This window comes from Centropristis striata, chromosome 14 (genome assembly GCF_030273125.1).
Source record: "Centropristis striata isolate RG_2023a ecotype Rhode Island chromosome 14, C.striata_1.0, whole genome shotgun sequence".
NCBI classification, from domain to species: Eukaryota; Metazoa; Chordata; class Actinopteri; order Perciformes; family Serranidae; genus Centropristis; species Centropristis striata.
Genome location: NC_081530.1, coordinates 34,793,128 through 34,816,732, shown reverse-complemented (window position 1 = coordinate 34,816,732; position 23,605 = coordinate 34,793,128). Strand labels below are relative to the sequence as shown.

Below are 23,605 nucleotides of genomic sequence, written 5' to 3'. Positions count from 1 at the left end.
TCACAGGAATCCGTGAAATAGCCACGGATTTCGCTTAACTCAAAATCCGTGGAATAGCTACGGAATCGCTCAAATTTCCGTGAAACTGAGACAGATTTGGCTACAATGCAAGTTAATGACAGTCATATCCCGTGGCTATTCCAACATACAAAGTGATTATGTACATTCACTGAGTGAATATTTAGAAAATAAAACATATATTTCTCGCTAGAAATGTGATCAAAATCCATTTTTATGCAGAAACTAAGTCAAAATATTAATTTTTTCACTAAAAATGAGAGAACTGTCCGCCATGTTTTTTGTTCTGGGACCTTGAAAGTCACGTGACTTGGAACAAACCAATAGGAACAAATATCAATGGAATAGCCACAGGATATGACTGTCATTAACTTGCATTGTAGCGAAATCCGTGTCAGTTTCACGGAAATTTCAGTGATTCCGTGGCTATTCCACGGATTTAGAGTTAAGCGAAATCCGTGGCTATTTCACGGATTTCTGTGAGACCAGGTTGCTTTGGAGCATTTAAAGATTATTCAGGGGAAGTAGATCAGCTACCTGGTACAACAGACAGTTAAATGGTTGTGTCCTCGCTGGGTCCAAATATAGGACGGAATTGTGGTCTGCAAATACTTAAGAGACAAAAATATTATTAAATCTTATCAATTTCCTGCATAAAATAAAAATAAGTGCAGTATTACACCTTATAGACTAATGTAGTTTAAATATGGGAAAAACAATAATATTTTAGCGCCATTTTGCTGTGACGTTTTCCACATATTTACGACCTACTCGAATTCCCGAGTCGGAATCCCGAGTCCATGCCGCCTTGCAGTTCGGAACAAAATCGAGCGTGGAAGGCAGCACGGGTAAACCAGGCTAATGGAAACCTGCTTTATGTTTTTGTGTCAGTTGACTTAAAGTTTTCTTGACTGTCTGGTGTCTGTAGATCACTGAGCTGTAGCAGTTGCCCTTTATTTGACCCGTCTCGGTTTTGAGGATTTCCTTCAAAATAAGAGCATTAAGATCTGAATAGAAACGCACCTTGGGAAGAGCGTGATTGATGTTTGTTTTTCTCGTCACAAAGAAGGATAAGTGGCCGCGAGCAGCTCAGCTTTCCTCTGCTGCTTCCTTTAGAAGATCTCAGTATTGATGAGTTAGAGTGCAGAGCAAAAGTTGTAACACCAAACTTTCCTGACGCCCCCCAGCGAGCCGCCGTGTCACTTCCTGGGGATGAATGTTGTTGCCAAGTGGAGCTGCTCAGTGAGAATTTGTTGCCTGGTAACTTTATCTGATTGAGCATTCTGCCAGGACGAAGCGTCAGATCCTCGTGTGAATCTGACGACACAAATCTCTCTGGAAGTCGAGCTCTGGAAGAGGGCTTTGATTCTGTAGACGGGAAACTTCTTTCTTCTTTCATATTGAGAAAACAGCTTGTTGAGAGCAAAGAGACGATCTGGGACTTTGGGATAGAGTGAAGGTTGGTTGAATGACGGAGACAGCACGAAATTGAAATGTTGTCCTTTTAAAGTAGAGCGAACAAGTGAGTCATGATTTTATCAAAAATAGTTGTAATGTCCAAATCCCATTCTGAACCAACCAGGGGTCTCAAACTCAAATTAGCTGGGGGCAGCTGGAGGCAGTATCAAAATGACCAAAAAAAGACGCAAAATTACTAAAAAAACAAGACACACAATGACTAAAAAAACGAATTTACTTAAAAAAGACACATAATGACATTACATAACATTTTTTTGTAGACAGGAAGGAGCCTTCAAATTTTTTCTTTTTTAAGTAATTTAGTTTTTTTTCTGTCATTTTGTGTCTTTTTTTTTTCAGGACAGTGTGTATGTGCTAACAGTTGGCTCTGTAGCAGTACAGTGTGTATGTGCTAACAGGCTAACAGTTAGCTCTGTAGCAGTACAGTGTGTATGTGCTAACAGGCTAACAGTTAGCTCTGTAGCAATACAGTGTGTATGTGCTAACAGGCTAACAGTTAGCTCTGTAGCAGTACAGTGTGTATGTGCTAACAGGCTAACAGTTAGCTCTGTAGCAGTACAGTGTGTATGTGCTAACAGGCTAACAGTTAGCTCTGTAGCGGTACAGTGTGTATGTGCTAACAGTTAGCTCTGTAGCGGTACAGTGTGTATGTGCTAACAGGCTAGCAGTTAGCTCTGTAGCAGTACAGTGTGTATGTGCTAACAGGCTAACAGTTAGCTCTGTAACACACAGTGTGTATGTGCTAACAGGCTAACAGTTAGCTCTGTAGCAGTACAGTGTGTATGTGCTAACAGGCTAACAGTTAGCTCTGTAGCAGTACAGTGTGTATGTGCTAACAGGCTAACAGTTAGCTCTGTAGCAGTACAGTGTGTATGTGCTGCTGCTGCAGGAGGTGTTCACTTAACGATCTCTGTTTGTTTACAACAAGCACCAGACACTCTGTGCACAGTTAGTGATGCTGGTTAATTCACGGCTTTAGTCTCTTTGTTTGGCTACATTGAGAGACGATGAGTCAGTATTGGGACCTCCTCCTTCTTCTTCTTCTTCTTCTTCCACTTAACAATGTTGCAGGAGATATATCTGGCCTGTTTTTAATGTGTCGTGGAATAGAGCCTGACCTTTCCTCAGCCACCGGCCGCTCAGAGACGTAAATCTGTCCACAGAGCTGCTGCAGGTTTGTTTTGAAAGATGAGTCTTAAAGCAGTCATACACACACACACACACACACACACATTCTTGTACTTCTATCTTTGTGAGGACCCTCATTGGAACAGTGAATTCCCCTGCAAGGTTATAATAGTTTTGAATTTTTCATTAGTTTTAGTTTTAATTTTGTTGTCAATTTTTGTTTTCAAATCCAGTTAGTTTTAGTTAGTTTTTAGAGTGAGTTTGCTAGTTTTAGTTTAGCATATATATATTTTTTGAAATGCTTTAGTTTTAGTTTAGTTTTTATTAGTTGTAGTTTTTTGTAATGGGGTATTTGTTGGGTGGGAGATTAAAAGAGGTCACAGTAAATTTTGCCTTTATTTCCTTTGTCTTATCCATCTTCATTACGTATGAAAAAAGTTGACAAAGACAAAAAACGAAGGACATTTTCACTATAATTTTAGTTAGTTTTGTAACCACACAATACAGTTTCAGTTAATTATCATTATCATGTAACCTTTAACCCTTAAAACAAAGTCTGAAATCTCAAAAAAAACTTTAAAGAAGAGAGGACCGGCCGAAATGTCCTCACTCTGCAAAAATGTCCTCACTTTGTTGGTTGAAAACATGTTCCGGTCCTCACTATGTAGGGAGTACAAGAACACACACACACACACACACACACACACACACACACACACACACACACACACAGGTATTTCTGTGCTCTTGGCTTCTTTCTGTTGGCAGAAAAGTTGGTGAAACTTATTAACGCACAGACACACGGGGAGGCCAGAGAGTGATGGACTCTCCGGATTAATCTCTTGCTATAATTGACCTGTTCATGTAATTGGTCTACCCAGAATGCATTCTGCTCCAGTGACCCACTTCCCTGGAGTCAGCTCAGTGTCTCAGCAGGGTCCTCCAGTGAACCAGCCTCTCCTCTTGTCTTCTTCCAATTAAAGTCAGACGGGAGTCCCAACTGCTGAATCTCTTAATGTAATGCAGACACATGAACTCCTATTTAGCAGAGTATTTGGCACGGGTCCTAATAGGGCTGCACGATTATGGCCAAATTGATAATAAAGATTATTTTGATCAATATTGTAATCAGCTAATTGTTAGCCTGTTTTACACACTGTCCTGCTACAGAGGTAACTGTTAGCAATTTGCAGACTGGACGCTAAGGGGTTAACATCCCCTCCGTCTCTGCAGTTGGGAAAGACTGCTGCAGGAGGACTAGGCCGCTTCACTCTCACTCTATTCAGATCTTACTGCTCTTATTTTGAAGGAAATCCTCAAAACCGAGATGGGTCAAATAACTGCTACAACTCAGTGTGGTTGACAGACACCAGACAGTCAAGAAAACTTTCAGTCAACTGACACAAAAACGTAAAGCAGTTTTCCATTAGCCTGGGTTTACACCAGAAAAAGTCTCTGGATTTGTCTCCAGTCACTTTCTTGAAAAAATAGTCGCTAAGGAGGACTGAAAAGTCGCTAAATATAGCAACAAAGTGGCTAAGTTGTCAACACTGCTTCCCCGGCTTTTACAAATGCTGCGTGTTGTTGTGGCGTCCACTACTACGTCACATCCTGTTTAGCTTTCGCTCGTTATTTATTCAGGCAGCTACATGAAACCTTAACTATGTGTTCGCCCCCTGGTGGTTGGTGGACTACTGGTGTAGAAAGTGTTGATTAGGTCTGCAGGAGAGACGCATTTTAAAATGGAAATTTCACCGACGATCAGGTTAATTTAATCGTGGCGGCCAAAATTGTGATCACGATTAAAATTTGATTAATTGTGCAGCCCTAGGTCCTAACTTAACACGTTTCCCAGAATGATGGTTATGTCTTGTTTTTTATTTGTTTGTATTTTGTTTGGCCACTTGTTGGCAGCGGAAACAAATTGTGTGTATCAAAATTTGCGTATTTACATATTAAGCAGTTAGAAAGTAACATTATTCACTCTCTTTGAGCTCAGGTTTTGGTCCCTACCACCTGCTGAGGGACATACTTGACTCTTCAGCTGCTAAATGCTCCACTATGTCCACCAGCTGCGTCTGTCAGTTAGTGTCCAGTGGCTTTTTACAGCTTTTCCTGTGATAATAGCTGCACGCTGTGGTCTGTAATGTTACTATGAGAGCTTTGAGAGGGAATTAAACAGTTGTGGGCTGGACAGAAACAAAGAGCTGAAACTCTCTGTAGAGCCGAGGGAGCTGTGGATTCACATGAAACTGTATTTGTAACCACTCTAATATTTGAATTATTAAATTGCTTTAATGTGTTTTACTTGTAATGTGTGTATTCCTGCAATCTACATGTTTAATGGCTGGTTGCAGACCAACAGTTTCCTACAGAACTTCCATCTGAACAGACAATTAATCACTTAAAAATCGTAAAACTCAAAATGATATCTCAATAAAAAATAAAGTAATCTTGAGGATGTCCATACAGTCGTCGATTTAAGAGCTGATATCTAGACATTCTCCATGGTTTTATTGATAATGATTTTGGTTATTAACGAGAAAACCATGGAAAATGTCTATCAGCATCAGAATTAAACTCTTATGAGCTATTTTTGTTGTTCTCATTATATTTGTACCTTTAGTTGCACCAGCCATTAAAATAAACAAGGAATTGAAGAAAATGGATGGCTTAATATTATTTTTCCATGACAGTATGTTCTTCCTGGGTGTCACTTAGAGGGAGTTATGGATAACTTTCTTTTCATTTAAAGTGCTGTACCCTGAGGCTGCCATGTTGGAGACACTCTGCTCTCCACATCTAAAATCGCAGCCTGATCTTTGCTCCTAATGAGACTCTGCAGTGGCTCAGTCAACCTGCTTCTGCAGACGCTCTGGATAAAGTGTCAACGTTGTCCAGTCAAACACATGCAAACAAGCTTCCTTTACAGCTGTTGGTACCTGCTAATGCTTGTCTCATTATCCAACACGGGTAACAAATACAAAACCTTAAATTACATTCTGATGTTAAAACAATAGGCTTGTTTTTTTCCCAACAAATCTATTTGTTATATAAGGCAAGATGAGCCCAGTGCTGCCTTAGCTGACAGTCAGTACGTTTACATGACACTTGAACTAATTATTGCCTTTATCTGACAAAACAAAAACATCCAAGAAAGCCGGTCGCATTAACCGGTCGCAAATTAGCTGGTCGCACATTAGCCGGTTGCACATTTGCCGGTTTTTAACTGTTCGCACATTAGCTGGTCGCACATTAGCCGGTCTCATTAGCTGGTCGCACAATAGCCTGCCGCATTAACTGTTCCCACATTAGCTGGTGGCACATTAGCCGGTCTCATTAGCTGTCGCACATTAGCCGGTCACATTAGCCGGTCGCAAATTAGCTGGTCGCACATTAGCCGGTTGCACATTTGCCGGTTTTTAACTGTTCCCACATTAGCCGGTCGCACATTAGCTGGTCACACATTAGCCGGTCTCATTAGCTGTCGCACATTAGCCGGTCGCAAATTAGCTGGTCGCACATTAGCCGGTTGCACATTTGCCGGTTTTTAACTGTTCCCACATTAGCCGGTCTCATTAGCCGGTCGCACATTAGCATGTCGCCAGTCAGTAGCGATGGCAAAAACTGTCGAATTGAGGTCAAGCAGAAAGGGGACCATATTACAGCGTTCGTACTGGTGCTTGAAATGCTTGAAAATGCTTACATTTAAATGTTGTATTTTAAAGGATTGAAAAGTGCTTGGATTTTGGATACAGTGCTTGAAATTCTTACTGTATTTCTCGTCCAATCTGACTATAGATAATCACATGTTCAATGAAAAAACGAATAAATTGAATATTGAGATTAGCAAACTGTACTTTTAGTTGTTAAACGTGTGAAACCATCGCTGTCGGTATGGTTGAGTCAAATTACCTGTTAGCATGTAAGTACTCATCTAAAACATGCAACAACAACCGTTTTAAGGTCCTGGAAAAGCTTGAAAATGGACCTGGAAAGTCCTTGAAAAGTGCTTGAATGTGACCACTAAAAACCTTGATATTAACCTGCTGAAACGACTCATATCTCCACCCAGTGGTGAGGAGGAGGACACGTTCCCGTCAGTTATTAGATTTTCTCAGTTGCATGTAAACTGGAACAAGGACAGAAGTCCTGTTAGACGCCAGTATCTATTTTTAAGCATAGCTCCATTAAACTGCATGTAAACACACTGAGGGTTGTAAAATCCAGCCAGAGAAAGCAGGTTTAATATCTGTATTCAGGTCTCGAATCACATTTTGTCCAAAGACGCCCGTTGAGACAATTATGTTCTAATTCTAATGAAATTTGAAAAGATGAACTTTAGTCGCTCTTTTGACATTTAAAACTGGACCTGATTGGCACTACGGGGACGCCGTGATTAAAGGTCAGAGTCCTGAAGTGGACAACACATCTGGTCTGATTTATAAGAACGGGACGATGAGTTTTATGGGCGGAGAGGTCCGTTTCCATGGTGACGCAGACACTTCAGCAGTTAGAGAGCAAACTTCTGATGTTTTGATGTTTGTTTCTTCTCCTCAGAGACCCTGGAGACCTCACCGCCATCAGCTGCCCAGATCAGATACGGTGAGAGATTAAAACACACACACACACACACACACACACTCCTTCATATTCTGGACAGAAATTGCATCCCGACGTTCCTCCATCAGTATTTCTTTGTCTTTTTGTGTCTTTTTTGGTCATTTTGTGTTTTTTTTTTTGGTCATTTTGTGTCTTTTTTTAGTCATTTTGTGTCTTTTTTTGGTCATTTTGTGTCTTTCTTTTGGTCACTCTGTGTCTTTTTGTGTCTCTTTTGGTCATTTTGTGTCTTTTTGTGTTTTTTTTTGTCATTTTGTGTCTTTTTGTGTCTTTTTTTAGTCATTTTGTATCTTTTTTTTGTCATTTTGTTTCTTTTTTTGGTCATTTTGTTTTTTGTGTCTTTTTTTTTTAGTCATTTTGTGTCTCTTTTGGTCATTTTGTGTCTTTTTGTGTCTTTTTTTGGTCTTTTTGTCTTTTCAGCCCAGATCAGATACAGTGAGAGATTAAATCTGGCACACACACACACACACACACACACACATAAATTGCATCCTGACGTTCCTCCATCAGTGTTTCTTTGGTGTCAGCAGTTCTGGCTAAAAGACTGTTTATGTATTTCATAAATACTTTCAGTATTTCATCTCTTTTTTTTTTTCTATTTATGGTAGAAATCAAAGCTGAGCAAACTGTAATTATCTTTGTTGATTTTCCTTCTGTGAAGTCTGAAGATCAGAGACGACCTCCTCGCTTCAATAACTGACCTCATAATCACTTTAAAGACGGCAATTTTCTCTTTGAACAGAAGAAGAAAAGCATCATTTTCCAAACAATATTTGTCCACAGTGGGAAACTATATATAGGTTAATATGAAACAGAGAAAATCAACCTGGAGTGGAAAACCCTTTTTCTCATATTACTGAACAAAGAGAACAGATAAAATACTTTAGATTTAGGGAATTTATAAGTACAGCTTCTGGTACATCCAAGTATGTTTTTCAGAATAAAAGCAGGGAATCACTTTTTAAAGGGTTTTAAGTAGACATACGCAGCATTTTCTATTAATACCAGATACTGCTAATTAAATTATAGACTTAAATCAGATAAAAAATAGTTTTTTATGTATCCACACTAGGAGCAAACAGACATTTATCGTTCCCAGAAGATAAAAGCTACTAATTTCAATAATCCCCTGACTTTTCCTTTTTTTTTACATGTGTGATTTTAAGCCATTGGATGGTTTGCCACCAAATTCCAGTTTGTCCAATACTTTGATTTTTGGGTCGCAAAGGGGAAGTTAAACTGGGGAATTTTGGAAAAATTCAAAATAAAAAAAAAAAAAGTGGAACTTTACCAAGTTTTAATGGTTTTATTGAACAATCATTGTTGAGTTAAATATTACTGATTTACCTGCATGAAATCTGATTGTTTTAGTCAAGATTATCCTAAAATATATTTTCCCAAACTATACTTAAGTTCCCTGTTAAGGGTCAACCTTGGACCCTGGATCAGTATGAATGTGAAATGAGTCTTAAATTCTATCATTACGGTCTTAAAAAAGTCTTTAAAAGTCTTAAATTTGACTTGTTGAAACCCTGAAATAATCAAATATTCTTTTGTCCCCTTTTGTGGAAACATGCAGCTAATATTTGTGGGATAAATTAATAACTCGGAGCACATTTGCCAGTAAATAAACATGAATTAAATCATTATCAGCCCGGCTGATTAACACGCTCTTTTTAATTGTCTGAAAGCAACGAGCAGGAATTAAAAGTAAAGCAGCGGAGTGATTCTCACTGATTGGATTGACTTGTTTCTTTGTGTTTGTGTGCAGTTTTGTTCCATAACGCCATCCCCTTTGTTGGCTTTGGGTTCCTGGATAATGCCATCATGATTGCAGCGGTGAGTGAAGTTATTTGCACAGAGACGAAGCTTTTGTTTTAATGGAATTACTGGTGTGAAAGAAAAACCCAGAATCTGTCTCAGCTCCTTCTCTTCTCTCCTCCAGGGAACTCAGATCGAACTTTCTATCGGAGTCACTCTGGGGATCTCCACCATGGCCGGTAAGAACATTCAGACTATCACAGGGCTGACACATAGAGTCAGACGAGCACGCTCTCATTCACTCCTACGGGCAATTTAGAGTCACCAATTAAACCTAAGTGCATGTTTTTGGACTGTGGTGGTAAGCCAGAGAACCTCCGTGCTGTGAGGCGAGACTGATAGATTTTTAGATGAGCTAAATAGCGAAATGTATTTTTTTTCCCAGTGTTCCAATACAGGGGTCTCAAACCTGCGGCCCACGGGCCAATTGTGGCCCTCGTGACGATATTTTGTGTCCCCCACCTTGATATGAAAGTTTAATGTGAGTTTTATATGAATGGCACTTTACCGTGTTGTGTGTGGAAGGTCCCTTTAATTACTTTTTCTGGTTATTTTGTGTATTTTTTTTTTGGTAATTTTGTGTCTTTTTTTTAATAATTTTGTCTTTTTAAAAATAATTTTGTGTCTTTTTTGGTCATTTTGTGTCTTTTTTGATAATTCTTTGTATTTTTTGGTCATTTTGTGTCTTTTTTGGTCATTTTGTGTCTTTTTTAAGAAATGTAGTTATTTTCTGTCATTTTGTGTCTTTTTTAAATCATTTTGTGTCTTTTTTGGTTATTATGTGTATTTTTTTGGTCATTTGCGTCTTTTTTTTTTAGTAATTTTGTGTCTTTTTGGTCATTTTGTGTCTTTTTTTTAAGTAATTTTGTGTCTTTTTTTGGTCATTTTGATACTGCCTCCAGCGGCCCCCAGGTAATTTGAGTTTGAGACCCCTGGCTTAATAGCTAAATTTTTTGTTTGTTTGTTTGTTTTTTTGGGGGGAGGGTTAAATTAGGATTGAGATTAGCTAAATAGCTAAATTTTCTTAACTGTTCTACGAAAATATTACTGCATTATTAATCGTAAAAAATTTAATACATTTCCATGTAAGGATGCATTCACTTAGGAATAAACCAAAATCCTATTAACATGACAAAATAATGATCTGCATATTCCCAGGAAGTAATAACTATAGAATCTTGTTAATGTTGGTGTTTTTTTTCTATTTATTGCTGCTATAACACTGGAAATCTCCTCGTTTTTGGACTATTAAATATCTCAAAATATCCTCCCACACAACAGTTTTGGCCTCACATCAAAAAAAAATCAAACGCTTGGTTCTGTCCTTCATCCTAAAGGAGATGATGATGATGTTTGCTCCCTTTATATAATAAAATCTTAACACCAGGCCAGTGAACCCATCTTAAAGTCCTCCCAGCTGTTATTGCTTTTCCAGGCTGGAGGTCAGAGGTCATGTGTAGGGTGAGAGCAAAGCCTCTTCACCTGGAAGACGTTTTTATTACCTCCAGGTTTATGGACTGAAATATCTTCCTGGATATAGTTGCAGGGTTGTTCTGGGTCCCAGTTCAGGTCTTTATTACGCTGTGGAAACCATCGAGGCATTGGAGCTCGCCTTCATCCCGCTCTTGTCACAGATTATTCAGTTTCCATGGATACTTGGCTCCAATATCTCCTGCAAAGTGCAAATGAAAGAAAGGAGAAAAAAAAGAGGCTCTAGACCAGGGGTCTCAAACTCAAATTACCTGGGGGCCGCTGGAGGCAGTATCAAAATGACCAAAAAAAGACACAAAATGACTGAAAAAACACTAAATTACTTTTAAAAAGACACAAAATGACCAAAAAAAGAAACAAAATTATTTAAAAAGACACAAAATGACCAAAAAGACACAAAATGACCAAAAAAGACACAAAATGACAATAAAAAACCTAAATTATTTAAAAAAAGAAACATAATGACCAAAAAATATACAAAATTATTTTAAAAAAGACACAAAATTACCAAAAAAGACACAAAATTACTAAAAAAGACACAAACTACCAAAAAAGGACACAGAATTACAAAAAAGGACACAATTATTTAAAAAAGACAAAATTATTTTAAAAAGACACAAAATTACCAAAAAAGTAATTAAAGGGACCTTCCACACACAACACGGTAAAGTGCCATTCATATAAAACTCACATTAAACTTTTATATCAAGGTGGGGGCCACAAAATATCGCCACGAGGGCCACAATTGGCCCTCGGGCCCCGAGTTTGAGACCCATGCTCTTGATCAATAGCTCCGCTCTGACGGCTCCATCCATTGAGAACATATTTTTTATCTGAGATGTCCACGTTTCATCATGCTGCACCTCACTGTCGTATCCGATCACGTGGAGGTGTTGCTCACCTCCTTCGGCAGCAGCGAGGAGTTTTCTTTGAGCTCAGACTGAAGTCCTCCATCTGGAGTTTCATCTCCTTCAGGGAACTCGCGGTGCATTCGGCTTCAAGCATTGTTGCTCTGAACGCCTCCGGAGAGCCGCTGAAGGCAAAACAAACATATACTTAGCACTTTTTAATGGCCACGAAACAAATGTATTTTCCCACCACATTGTCAGCCTGTGAAAACCAAGCTGCAGCGTGAATTATTCATCGCTGCCGAGGATCGTTGGTGTCGTACATTAACTGGAATTGTTCTGAAGCTGCTGCTGCTGACAGTAAAGCTGTGGAGGTAGACGCAGAGAAAAAGAAGCTGACTCGTGTCTTGGTGGTTTTCCAAAAGGTGTTCTTTGATGTGGGAAAACTTTCACACCTTCTCTCACTCCTACTGACGCTCATTTTGTGTTTTGCTGCTTTGATCTGTTGTTTGGACTCCTCTCCTCTTTGAATATGCACAGAGTTATGTGGGCCACCTGGCACTGCACGGTTCGGCTTTATTCACTTATTTATTCCTGATGTTGTGTGTGGGCTTTATATCTCGATACCGGCTCTGCAGGTGGATCACAGCCAATTATTTAACCCATCCTTGTACATAAAGACACAAAATGACACAAAAAAAGACACAAAATTACCAAGAAAAGATTTTTTTGTATAAGGTTGGGTTAAATAATTGGCTTTGATCCACCTGCAGAGCTGGTATCGAGATAAAATGCCCACAAAATGACTGAAAAAACACTAAATTACTTTGAAAAGATACAAAATGACCAAAAAAGACATAAAATTACTAAAAAAGACATACAATTCTTACAATTCAATTCTAAAGACACAAAATGACAGAAAAAAATCTAATTTACTCAAAAAAGACACATTACTTAAAAAATACACAAAATGTCCTTAAGAAAACGAAATTACTTAAAAAAAAGACACTATGACCAAAGAAGACACAAAATGACTGAAAAAAGACTAAATTGCTTTGAAAAGACAAAAAATTACTTAAAAAGACACAAAATTACTAGAAAAAAGGACATAAAAAATTACCAAAAAAAGAGACAAAATGACTGAAAAAACATTAAATGACTGTAAAAAGACACAAAATGACCAAAAACGACACAAAATTACAAAAAAAAAAAGAAACAAAATTAGTTTACAGTAAAGCTGTGGAGACAGACGGAGAGAAGGAAGCTGACTCGTGTCTTGGTGGTTTTCCAAAAGTTGCTATTTGATGTGGTAAAAAATACCGGCTCTGCAGGTGGATCACAGCCAATTATTTCCTAAGATTAAGATTAGTTTTTGCATGATGAAGTAGCGAGCATTTAACCCATCCTCATACACACCAGTGAACACACCATGCTCAGGAGCATTTTATCTCCAATCATCCTTCATCTATATTCAGACACTCAGGGGATCCGGAGGCTTTCCAGGGCCAGATGGGATATGAAACACCACCAACCAGCCAGCGTGTTCTGGGTTCCCCCCAAAGTCTCTCAGCAGTCTCAAGTTCTTTGTAGAACCTTTAAAGGAGGCGTCCTCATTAGATTTCTCAAGCTGTCTGCTTTCACTGAACAGGAGTTCTAGTAAAAGGAGAAAGTGAAAGTATCAGGCCTGTCAGGATAATTACAATACGGACTTATTGTCAAAAAAAAAAAAAAAATCAAGTATTGTCTATATATTTACTTGACAAATGTAAAGGGTTGACGCTAGCTGTGCACAACGTCAACAGCTGATCGTAAACAAACCAGCATGGCCAATTATGCACAGCGTCTCCGCTGATCATAAACATAGTGATGGTGAATTAACCAGCATCACTAACTGTGCACAGAGTGTCTGGTGCTTGTTGTAAACAAACAGAGATCACTAAGCGAACACCTCCTGCAGCAGCAGCACATACACATTGTACTGCTACAGAGCTAACTGTTAGCCTGTTAGTACATACACACTGTACTGCTACAGAGCTAACTGTTAGCCTGTTGGCAATTTCCAGACTGGACGCTAAGGGGTTAACATCCCCCCCGGCTCTGTGACTGCAGCTGGGAGAGACTGCTGCAGGAGGACTGTGCCGCTTCGACTCGTTCTTACTTCTTGAGGTTTTTTTTTTGCCATTTTACGTCTTTTTTTTTTTGGTCATTTTGCGTGTTTTTGAGGTTAATTTGGGCTTTTTTTCGGCCATTTTGCTTCTTTCTGTGGTCAATTTGTGTATTTTTGTGGTTAATTTGTGTCTCTTATGGTCATTTTGTGTATTTTTGTGGTTAAGAAGAGTAAGAACAAGTCTCCAAAAGTCTCCAATAACACCAGAAAAAGTCGCTGGATTTGTCACCAGTTCCTTTTTTGAAAAATAGTCGCTAAGGGGGTCTGAAAAGTTGCTAAATATAGCAACAAAGTTGCTAAGTTGCCAACACTGCTTCGCCTCCCCTTGTGTCTAACCTCAATATCTCCTGTTGTGTTTCCTGCAGGTTTTGTTTACTTAATAATGTCAACAACACTTTAACCAACATGATGTTTGGCAAACAGCAGGTTTTACCCACTATTATAAGCACAATGAACAGAAATAAAAGCTCTTCTTTTATTTATTGAGGATATTTGAAATCTGCTACTTTTTTCGAGCAGATTTGCCACTTTAATCTAGTAAATTTGCAACTTTTTTTCTCGAAATATTACCCCCCGGGTTTGTATTTTTATTTTTATTCATACTTGGCGCTAATACGCCATCATAGTCAAGTTCTCCTCGTACAAGTCATTGAAGAATAACACGACTGTTTCTTGCAGATTTTTGTTGTTGTTTGAAGTTACCAAATTTAGTTCTTCGCCCGATAAAGGGTTAAAAAGTAAAACCTTTGGACCATCACAGTTAGTGATCCCTACAAAAAGTTAGAAATGAAAGAAATAAAAGACGAGAGATGTTCAAACTTCCATCAGTAATAAGCGCTGCATGTAGTCGGCTATAATCTCCCAAGTTGTTTGTTTGTTTGTTTGTTGGTCGATCCTTCTTCTGATTTCCATAATTGAAATTTAAAACTCGTTTCAGTGGATTTTCAGTTCAGAATTGAAATCGTGACGCTCCTACTGAGCAGCACTCACATTTTAACTCAGCTTTTCTGTTTTTTTTCCTCCAAACATTCCAGTTGTGTGTCCTCCAGATTCAACCCAGACCTTAAAAAATCTTCAAAAAAGTTGTTGAATCCTTTATTACACGAATGCCTTTTATTCTCTCTGCAGAAATCAAAGCGTTTCTATTCTCTCTTTGTGTTTCTGCAGCTGCGGCTCTGGGGAACCTGGTTTCAGATCTGGCAGGTCTCGGGTAAGCAGCATCATAAACTCTCCCCGAGGCTTCGGCTTTATTTTTAAAGGTAGACGTGTGAAATCTGTTGACGACGAGTGTAGAAGGTACAGCAGAGGCCAGCGTCTGCTGCCTCTTTTTAAATTAAAGCATTAAATTAATGAAGGGAGGCTTCTTGGTCTTGTTGCTCTGCTGTGTGTGATCTTTTTTTTCTTCTTTAGTTTAAAAGTTCATCCACAGCATTTATTTTTGAGTGTTTTTCTGTTTCATTCTGAGGTTTTTTAGCTTTACTCAAACTGCTGCTTTAGGTTTTATGATTCAGCTAATGCCCATACAAATATAATTCCATATCTGTGTTTGTAGTCTTGCAGGTTACGTGGAGGCTCTGGCGTCCAAACTGGGGATGCAGAGTCCAGATCTGACGCCCAAACAGGCCGACATGTGGCAGACCAGGCTCAGCTGTCATATGGTGAGACTTTTACATTTATTGACATGTTAAACTGTTTTTTTCCCAGCGTTTTATGCCTTTTATTATATAGCTATCAGTAGAAAGGTGAGACTAAAATGATATACATATGCTTTCTTTAATAGATCACCAAGAATACAGAGTTTATGGGAGACGGAAAATATAAAAACTGTTATTTTTTCATACTTTCCGACGGTCCTTGAACTGATCATAGGTTACAAAAAAAAACTAAGGTTAAAATGTTGATATTTGTGTCAGAATGTCTTTATTCTACATATGTCATTTAAAATAAAACGTTTGCACGGAGCAGAGAGGAGAGGACAGGAGAGGCTGGAAATATGACAATACCTCAATATGGACAATATTCTGATCTTTTTTTGGTAATTTCACGTCTTTAGTAATTTTGTTTCTTTTTTTTGGTCATTCCTGGAAATTTTGCGTCTTTTTTGGAAATGTACATCTTTTTTGGGTAATTTTGCAAAATGTTTTGGTACTTTTGTGTATTTGGAAAATTATATTATTAATATTATATTATTAATTAATTAAATTATATTGTGTCTTTTATGGTGATTGTAGGTCTTGTTTTGGTAATTTTGTGTCTTTTTCGGAAATTTTGTCGGTCATGAGACAAATATTCACTAAAAAAATCAGTTTACACAGAATAGAGATGAGAGGACAGAGGCTGTTTACACAGAGCTGAGAGGACAGGAGAGGCTGGAAAAATCTAAATAGTGTAATATGTTGAGACACACTTTTTTTCCAATATTCGTGGCACTTCGTGAAAAAATTCCATTTTATTCAAATATGAAAAAAAAATATCAGAGAAATTCAACTCATGTTTATTCCTTTTTTTTAATGATTTCTGTCATTCTAACTGTGTTGTTCTGCACAAAAACATGTTTAAGTTATTCTCGCTTCTAGCCATGACTGTGCTGATTCCATAGAGCTGCAGATTTTATATATATTTTATATTTTGCAGTGTAATACAAAGACACAGAGAGTATAAAATGTAAGAAAAAAGAGCAAACGATGCCCTGAAACAGCTTGTTGGGCTTCAGAGGCTTAATATCTCGATGCAATAACAGAAAGTAGCCTGTAATGTTAAAGGGACGCATGAAACTAGAAACAGGAAGGAAAGTCTGCTGCTGCCAGAGGAAACACATCAGAGGAGACATTTTACAAGGAGAATCTACAGACGCACACAAAAAAAAAAATGAGAGGGAGACTGCCAACAAAATCACTGTCAGCTTAATTCTTGTCATTTGCGTCCCTGAGGAAGCAAAAAGAGCCGCAAGATCAAACCTGTGAGGCTCGTCTGCTGTTAAATGAAAGCAGCAACCTGCAACTTCTGAGCTGGAACTGTTTTTTCTATTCTGGAAGATACATTTATTTATTTTTTTTAAAACGGCTCAGAGGGTGTGTTCCTCACAGCCATCTACCACCAACAGGCTGATCTTATTTTAATGTATTTAAAGGGGAACGCCACCTTAAATAATGTTATTTCCATGGCAGAGGAAAGCCAGTATTTGGGAACAATCAGTCCACGGAGGCCAGATAAGATTGGAATTTGGGCTTAGGCCAGGGGTCTCAAACTCAAATTACCTGGAGGCCGCTGGAGGCAGTATCAAAATGACCAAAAAAAGACACAAAATTACTTTAAAAAAGACACAAAATGACCCAAAAAGACACAAAATGACAAAAAATACACAAAATTACCAAAAAAGACACAAAATGGCCCAAAAAGGACACAAAATGACAAAAAATACACAGAATTACCAAAAAAGACACTAAATTATTTTAAAAAAGACGCAAAATGACCCAAAAAACACACAAAATTACCAAAAAAAGACACAAAATGACCAAAAAGACACAAAGTGACAGAAAAAGACACAAAATGGCAGAAAAAAATAATTACTTAAAAAAGAAACAAAATGACCAAAAAAAAGAATCAAAATTATTAAAAAAGATACTCATAAACAAGACTCATAAACAACTCACATTAAACTTTCATATCAAGGTAGGGGCCACAAAATATCGTCATGAGGGCCACAATTGGCCCGCGGGCCGCCAGCTTGAGACCCATTTCTTAGGCGAAAGTGGCAGCATGAAATTTCCTGCTACTCATATTCACCATACAGTCGCTCCTTGATTTCATCCAAAGTGCCCATCGTATCGATCATCTCAGCAGCCTTATAGGGCTTTGGACAGCTGTCACCGTTTTCTGTGTATCTCGATAAACCAGAGCAAAGCCTAATCCAATCAGCAAAAGACCTGGAATCAAGGCTCTGAATAGATAGAGATCTTCTATATCCTCCACGGAAAGAGCCGGGAAAATGGTATCAATTGCGTTGAGAGAGCAGTTGATCAAATCCATGATTTTTTTTTAGTTTGGAGAGCAGTGTAGAGAAAGTCTTGCAAAGTATAAGACAGAAAAGTGCAACCGCCTCCTTTGAGAGCCAGAGAAGAAGAGTGTCAAGTCTGGAGGGGCCCCAACAAAATGACAAGGAGACAGAAATAGAAAAAAAAAGCTCAATTCTGTTTAAAAAAAGGTCCTCATATACTCAGAAGATTCCCCCGAGTCTCTCAGTGTCATCTATAACATCTTTCCCAATCGATTGGCCCCATTTCAATCTCCCCTCTAAAGCCTGGAATGCACGGGGCTTTAAGGCTTAAAATGGTAAAAGTAGGACTGGGACACTTTGACTGCACCAGAACGTGTTCAGAATCCTTTTATTCACCAGATGTTGACGATGCAGAGCAGTAAAACAAGAAAGTTAGAAGTCACAGAGACACAAAATGACCAAAAAAAACCCAAATTACTTTAAAAAAAAAAGACACAAAATGACCAAAAAAAAATACACAAAATGACAGAAAAAACACTAAATTACTTAAAAAATACAGAAAATTACCAAAAAAAACAACACAAAACTCAAAAAAGACACAAAATGATAGAAAAAAACGAAATTACTTAAAGAAGAAACAAAATGACCAAAAAAGACAGAATTACCAAAAACGACACAAAATTATAAAAAAAAAAAGACACAAAACTATTTAAAAAGGACACAAAACTATTTAAAAAGGACACAAAATTATAAAAAAAAAGACACAGAATTACAAAAAAAAAGACAAAATTATTAGAAAAAAATCACAAAATTACCAAAAATTGTAATTAAACGGACCTTTCACACACAACACGGTAAAAATACAAGAATTATTGTACAGTTAAAATGCAATGCTACATATAGAATTTTGCATTGTGCACAAGTTATAAACAAAAAATATACTGCATTCTGCATTTGCACACATTTCACAGTCCTGGAAGATATTGCATATGCGACTATTTATCTGACCATTTTTTATTTTTACTTTTCTCAAATTAAGATAAGACTTAATTTATCCTGCAGCAGCTCAAGATACAAACACACAGATTTAAAAACAGAATAAAGACATATACACCTTAAATACATAATTTACTTATATGGCTCCTATTTGGCATTCATTTTTAATATTCATTCATTTTTTGTGTTTGTTTGTTTTCCTGAGATTTACTTTGCATTGTAAACGAAGGGTCGGTCCCTGATTTGAACACTTACTGAATTGACGAGAGGAAATTGTCAAATAATCAATTTGCTCATTTTTTGAAAACATTAGGCAAAATTAAAAGGCATAGTTTTCTCTGATTTCATGTGTTTTAATATGTTAAAGGAATAGTTTCTGATTATCCAGTCAACGGTGTGAAACTGCTTCCTGGACACAGATTGAATCTAAATCTCCTCAACAACCCAGACTCTGTCAAAATTGTCAAGCGCTTGAGGGCTTTCTCTCAGACACTTTGAACCATTTCTGCACGTTTTCAGTAAGTTCACAGTTCAGCAGAGATTGAATGAGTGAAACTATCCACAATAATATCAGTGTGCTGTTAAAAGACACCATTAGCAGGGAAGGCCTGGATTAAAATAAAACAGGAAACAAGGACTGGCTCTTCAGCCTCGCATATTCAATTCACAGACACATTAACAAGGATTTAAAGGAATAGTTCGGAATTTTGGAAATAGGACCTCATTTCCAACTTAGCCGGTGTGATATAGGTCGGTGGAGACCGTTTTCAGCACATTTTATGCAGTCCTTATAGTTGCACAAGTCACTGTTGCTAAACTTGTGTTGAGCTAGCGCACGTCAACAGTAACATCCAGCCTGTCACTAAAAACAGCTTTACCTGCTCCGCAGAACACCCGAGACAAATGCATTATAACGTCGGACTATCCATGTACATGTCTGTGTTGATAGAATCAGTTTAGAAATTAAACCAACCTATATCACACCGGCTAAGTTGGAAATGAGGTCCTATTTCCAAAATTCCGAACTATTCCTTTAAATCCTTGTTAATGTGTCTGTGAATTGAATATGCGAGGCTGAAGAGCCAGTCCTTGTTTCCTGTTTTATTTTAATCCAGGCCTTCCCTGCTAATGGTGTCTTTTAACATCACACTGATATTATTGTGGATAGTTTCACTCATGCAATCTCTGCTGAACTGTGAACTTACTGAAAACGTGCAGAAATGGTTCAGAGTGTCTGAGAGAAAGCCCTCAAGCGCTTGACAATTTTGACAGAGTCTGGGTTGTTGAGGAGATTTAGATTCAATCTGTGTCCAGGAAGCAGTTTCACACCGTTGACTGGATAATCAGAAATGTGAGTTTAAGCACTCTAGTTTCTGAATGTTTAAGAAAGTTGTTGATGTCTGCTAACATTTTGCAGCTGTCTTAGATTTAAAAAAAACAAACTCCTTTTTAGTCCAAAAAGGATATAATAAGCCGTGTTTCCTTTAGGGGGAAGATGATAAACAAAGCATCATGGCTAATTATGCACAGCGTCTCCACTGATCATAAACATCGTGATGGTGAATTAACCGGCATCACTAACTGTGCACAGAGTGTCTGGTGCTTGTTGTAAACAAACAGAGATCGCTAAGTGAACACCTCCTGCAGCAGCAGCACATACACACTGTACTGCTACAGAGCTAACTGTTAGCCTGTTAGCACATACACACTGTACTGCTACAGAGCTAACTGTTAGCCTGTTAGCACATACACACTGTACTGCTACAGAGCTAACTGTTAGCCTGTTAGCACATACACACTGTACTGCTACAGAGCTAACTGTTAGCCTGTTAGCACATACACACTGTACTGCTACAGAGCTAACTGTTAGCCTGTTAGCACATACACACTGTACTGCTACAGAGCTAACTGTTAGCCTGTTAGCAATTTGCAGACTGGACGTTAAGGCGTTAACATCCCCTCCAGCTCTGCAGCTGGGAGAGACTGCTGCAGGAGGACTGTGCCGCTTCGACTCGTTCTAACTTCTTGAGGGGTTTTTTTTTTTTTTTGCCATTTTGCGTCTTTTTTGGTCATTTTACGTCTATTTGAGGTTAATTTGGGTCTTTTTTTGGGCCATTTTGCTTCTTTCTGTGGTCAATTTGTGTATTTTTGTGGTTAATTTGGGTCTTTTGTTCATTTTGTGTAATTTTATGGTCAAAAAGAGTAAGAATGAGTCTCCAAAAGTCTCCAATAACACCAGAAAAAGTAGCTGGATTTGTCTCTGGAGTTGCCAGGATTTTTTCAGGGGAGAAAAAAGACCCTGCTCTTCTACAGGGACTAAAAAAGTCCCGACAAAAGTCCATCAGGACGGCTCATATTCAAATTAGGGGCGTTTCAGCGAGTGAGACCCGCCTCATTCTAGGTATTGGACTGTAGTGGAAACAGCCTTATAAAAAGCTTTAATTCTGTGGTTTGTGAGGAGGATAACAAGTAAAAGATTCTTACTTTCTTCTGCTCCTGCAGGGTAAAGGCATCGGCATCACCATCGGCTGTATTCTGGGGATGTTCCCGCTCTTATTTCTGAGTGATGACGACGACAAGGAGGAGAAGAAAGCACAAGCCTGCAGCGACACGGAGTCACACTCCTCCTAACCAGCCACTACAGCCACTACAGCACACTGGATGCTGCTGGTGTCAACTCTAAAGAAGAAGAAGAAAAATCAGTGTGTGCAGTTGGATGTTTCTCTTTGCTGCTGCTGCTCAGGTGGCGTTCACACTCCAAACCCTCGGAAGATGTTTGTGTAAACTGGAAATTTAGCTCCATCACAACTTGCTGCACTACTTTTACACTGTGTGCTCCATCCAACAGGCCATCTGTTTGCTCAGTATGTCACTTTAATGGGTACTAACTCATTTAAATACACTCATTTTAAAAGGTGCAGTAGGGATCTAATCAGCTCTGATTCTTCATATTAATTTCCTTAACTCTGGAGCCCGTTTTTGACCTGTTTGCTGGCCGTTTTGCTGCTTTTCTCTTCTACAAAAGTTATAAAGTCTCACTTGAAAGCTTTTTCGGCATCAAATTAGTTTGATAACTCAGCCTCATTTGACCTTCCAGAGCTGTTTCTGGAGTTGTTCTATAAATAAGCTGGCCTGGATTCATCCTGGACATACAGCATGTCTGCATTTAGACCCCCATATACCTTTCCAATGCTGTAAAATTTCTCTTTTATCATTTCTTGCACAACCATTTCAGTCACTTCTCTAAAGAAAGTCTTCCAGCCTTTGAATGTGGCTGTTCAACTTTAAGCACTTTTTAACCAGTTGGCATTCAAAGTCCAGATCTGAGAGAATGTTTAACCCCCTGAACCTCACATGTGTTTTCTTTAAAAGATCGCTAAGAAATACACCATTTCTTATAGAAAGAAACTTGAATTTGAACTTTCCGATGGTCCTTGAACTGAAGTAGCGAAAGTTAGCGTTAGAAAAAGTAACCTAAACGAAGTAACCTTAAAAAAAAAAAGCTTAAAAAGCACTTAGTCAGTGTTCAAAGTCCTTTTGGCATAGAAGAGGTTGACATCATCTAGGAGTCGTGAACCTGAAGACTAATTTGAGGTGCAGCTCAGCACTGTGTTTTCTGGTCAAAAATATCTAATAAACATGACTTAATGACTTAATTAATTAATAAAGTTAACTTCTTAAGGTGTAAAAGGGTTAATAACACTAATATTTGCCCCTTCGATGCCCATTTCCAGCTCAACTATGTCCCAAAAGTTGTTGCAGCAATTTTTAGGTTACCAATTTTTCCACACATTTGGTGCTGAATTATGCAATTTTATTCATATCAGAATGGATAAAAATGGTCAGAAAAACCTCATATTATACCATCCAGCCAACAGAACGCTAAGCAGTTATAATTTTTGACCACATTCTCTGCCAAGGCTCAGTTCCAAGGAGTTAATAAGAAGAATCGAAGGTGATGAAGCTACATTTTTCTTGTAAATGAGACTCCAGGTGCATCTCAATAAATTAGAATATCATAGGAACGTTTATTTATGTCAGTAATTCAATTCAAAAAGTGGAAATAACACATTATATAGATCCATTACACAGAGAATGAAACAGATCATGTCTTAGTTTATTTGATTTCTTCTAATTATAATGATTGTGGCTTTCATTTAATTAATGAAGACCTAAAATTCAGTCTCTCAAAAAATTGAATATTACAAAAGACCAATTTTAGGAAAGTATGTCCATCTACGGTATATGACTCAATACTTGGTTGGGGCTGTTTGACTTGAACTACTAGAAATGGTCTTTTCCCATCATATTCTAATGTATTGAGATGCTCCAGTATTTGGTTGCCAATCTTAGACTTCCATCTTTCTCAACACAACAAAAGAGTTTTGTGAACGCTGCCTGAGCGGCTCTCAGGATGGGAAATCTGTCTCCACACCTTCAGACGACGGCAGCTGTGATTATTTAGATCCAAATATCGGCTCCAGCTGCTGATCACAGACTAGATCTGTACTGGACTTCCTCTTCTCTTCCTTTTAGAGGCTGTGAATCAAGAATCTAGTCACAGATTTCACCGCTGACCACCGAGCGTTTTCCCGGACTGACAGCCGGACACAAACCGCACGTACTTGAACACTATTTCACCAGACAACTCGACTGTCTTGCTCAGTTTTTAAAAAACCTCAAGTTGACTAAAAGAAACAGCACATGAGTTCTTTTTGGTTGTTTTTCCTCAGCAGACACTTTATACAGTACATTTGTGCGTCTTTTACCAAACGATGTAAAAGAAAAGGTGTCCACTGCTACCTCGACGGGGATATTTTAGGTGTTTTTTTGCATGAAGAACTGACGTCGCTGTGTAATCAGACTGTTTATTGACATTGTCAGGTGGGTTTTAATAAGCTGGAGAGCCTTCGGATGTTCAGACAAACACTACTCGGAAACTGAAGTGGCTTTTTTTTTAGTTTTGGGCTTCACGTTGATGTTTTCTTCCCAAGGACTTTTCTGTATCGATGTTCTAAGTCTTTTTCTTCTCTTTCTCTC

At 38.2% G+C, this 23,605-nt stretch overlaps 1 protein-coding gene across 1 annotated transcript in view; it reads left to right on the top strand.

Moving 5' to 3' along the window:
• tmem65 (transmembrane protein 65) overlaps positions 1-23,605 on the top strand; it is a 52,222-nt gene extending 28,617 nt beyond the window's left edge. The window contains exons 2-7 of the mRNA XM_059349877.1: positions 7,186-7,230; positions 9,017-9,084; positions 9,191-9,245; positions 14,740-14,782; positions 15,125-15,230; positions 21,068-23,605. Of these exons, the coding sequence (XP_059205860.1) occupies positions 7,186-7,230; positions 9,017-9,084; positions 9,191-9,245; positions 14,740-14,782; positions 15,125-15,230; positions 21,068-21,196 (446 nt within the window). The 3' untranslated portion in view covers positions 21,197-23,605. The remainder of the gene's footprint in view (positions 1-7,185; positions 7,231-9,016; positions 9,085-9,190; positions 9,246-14,739; positions 14,783-15,124; positions 15,231-21,067) is intronic.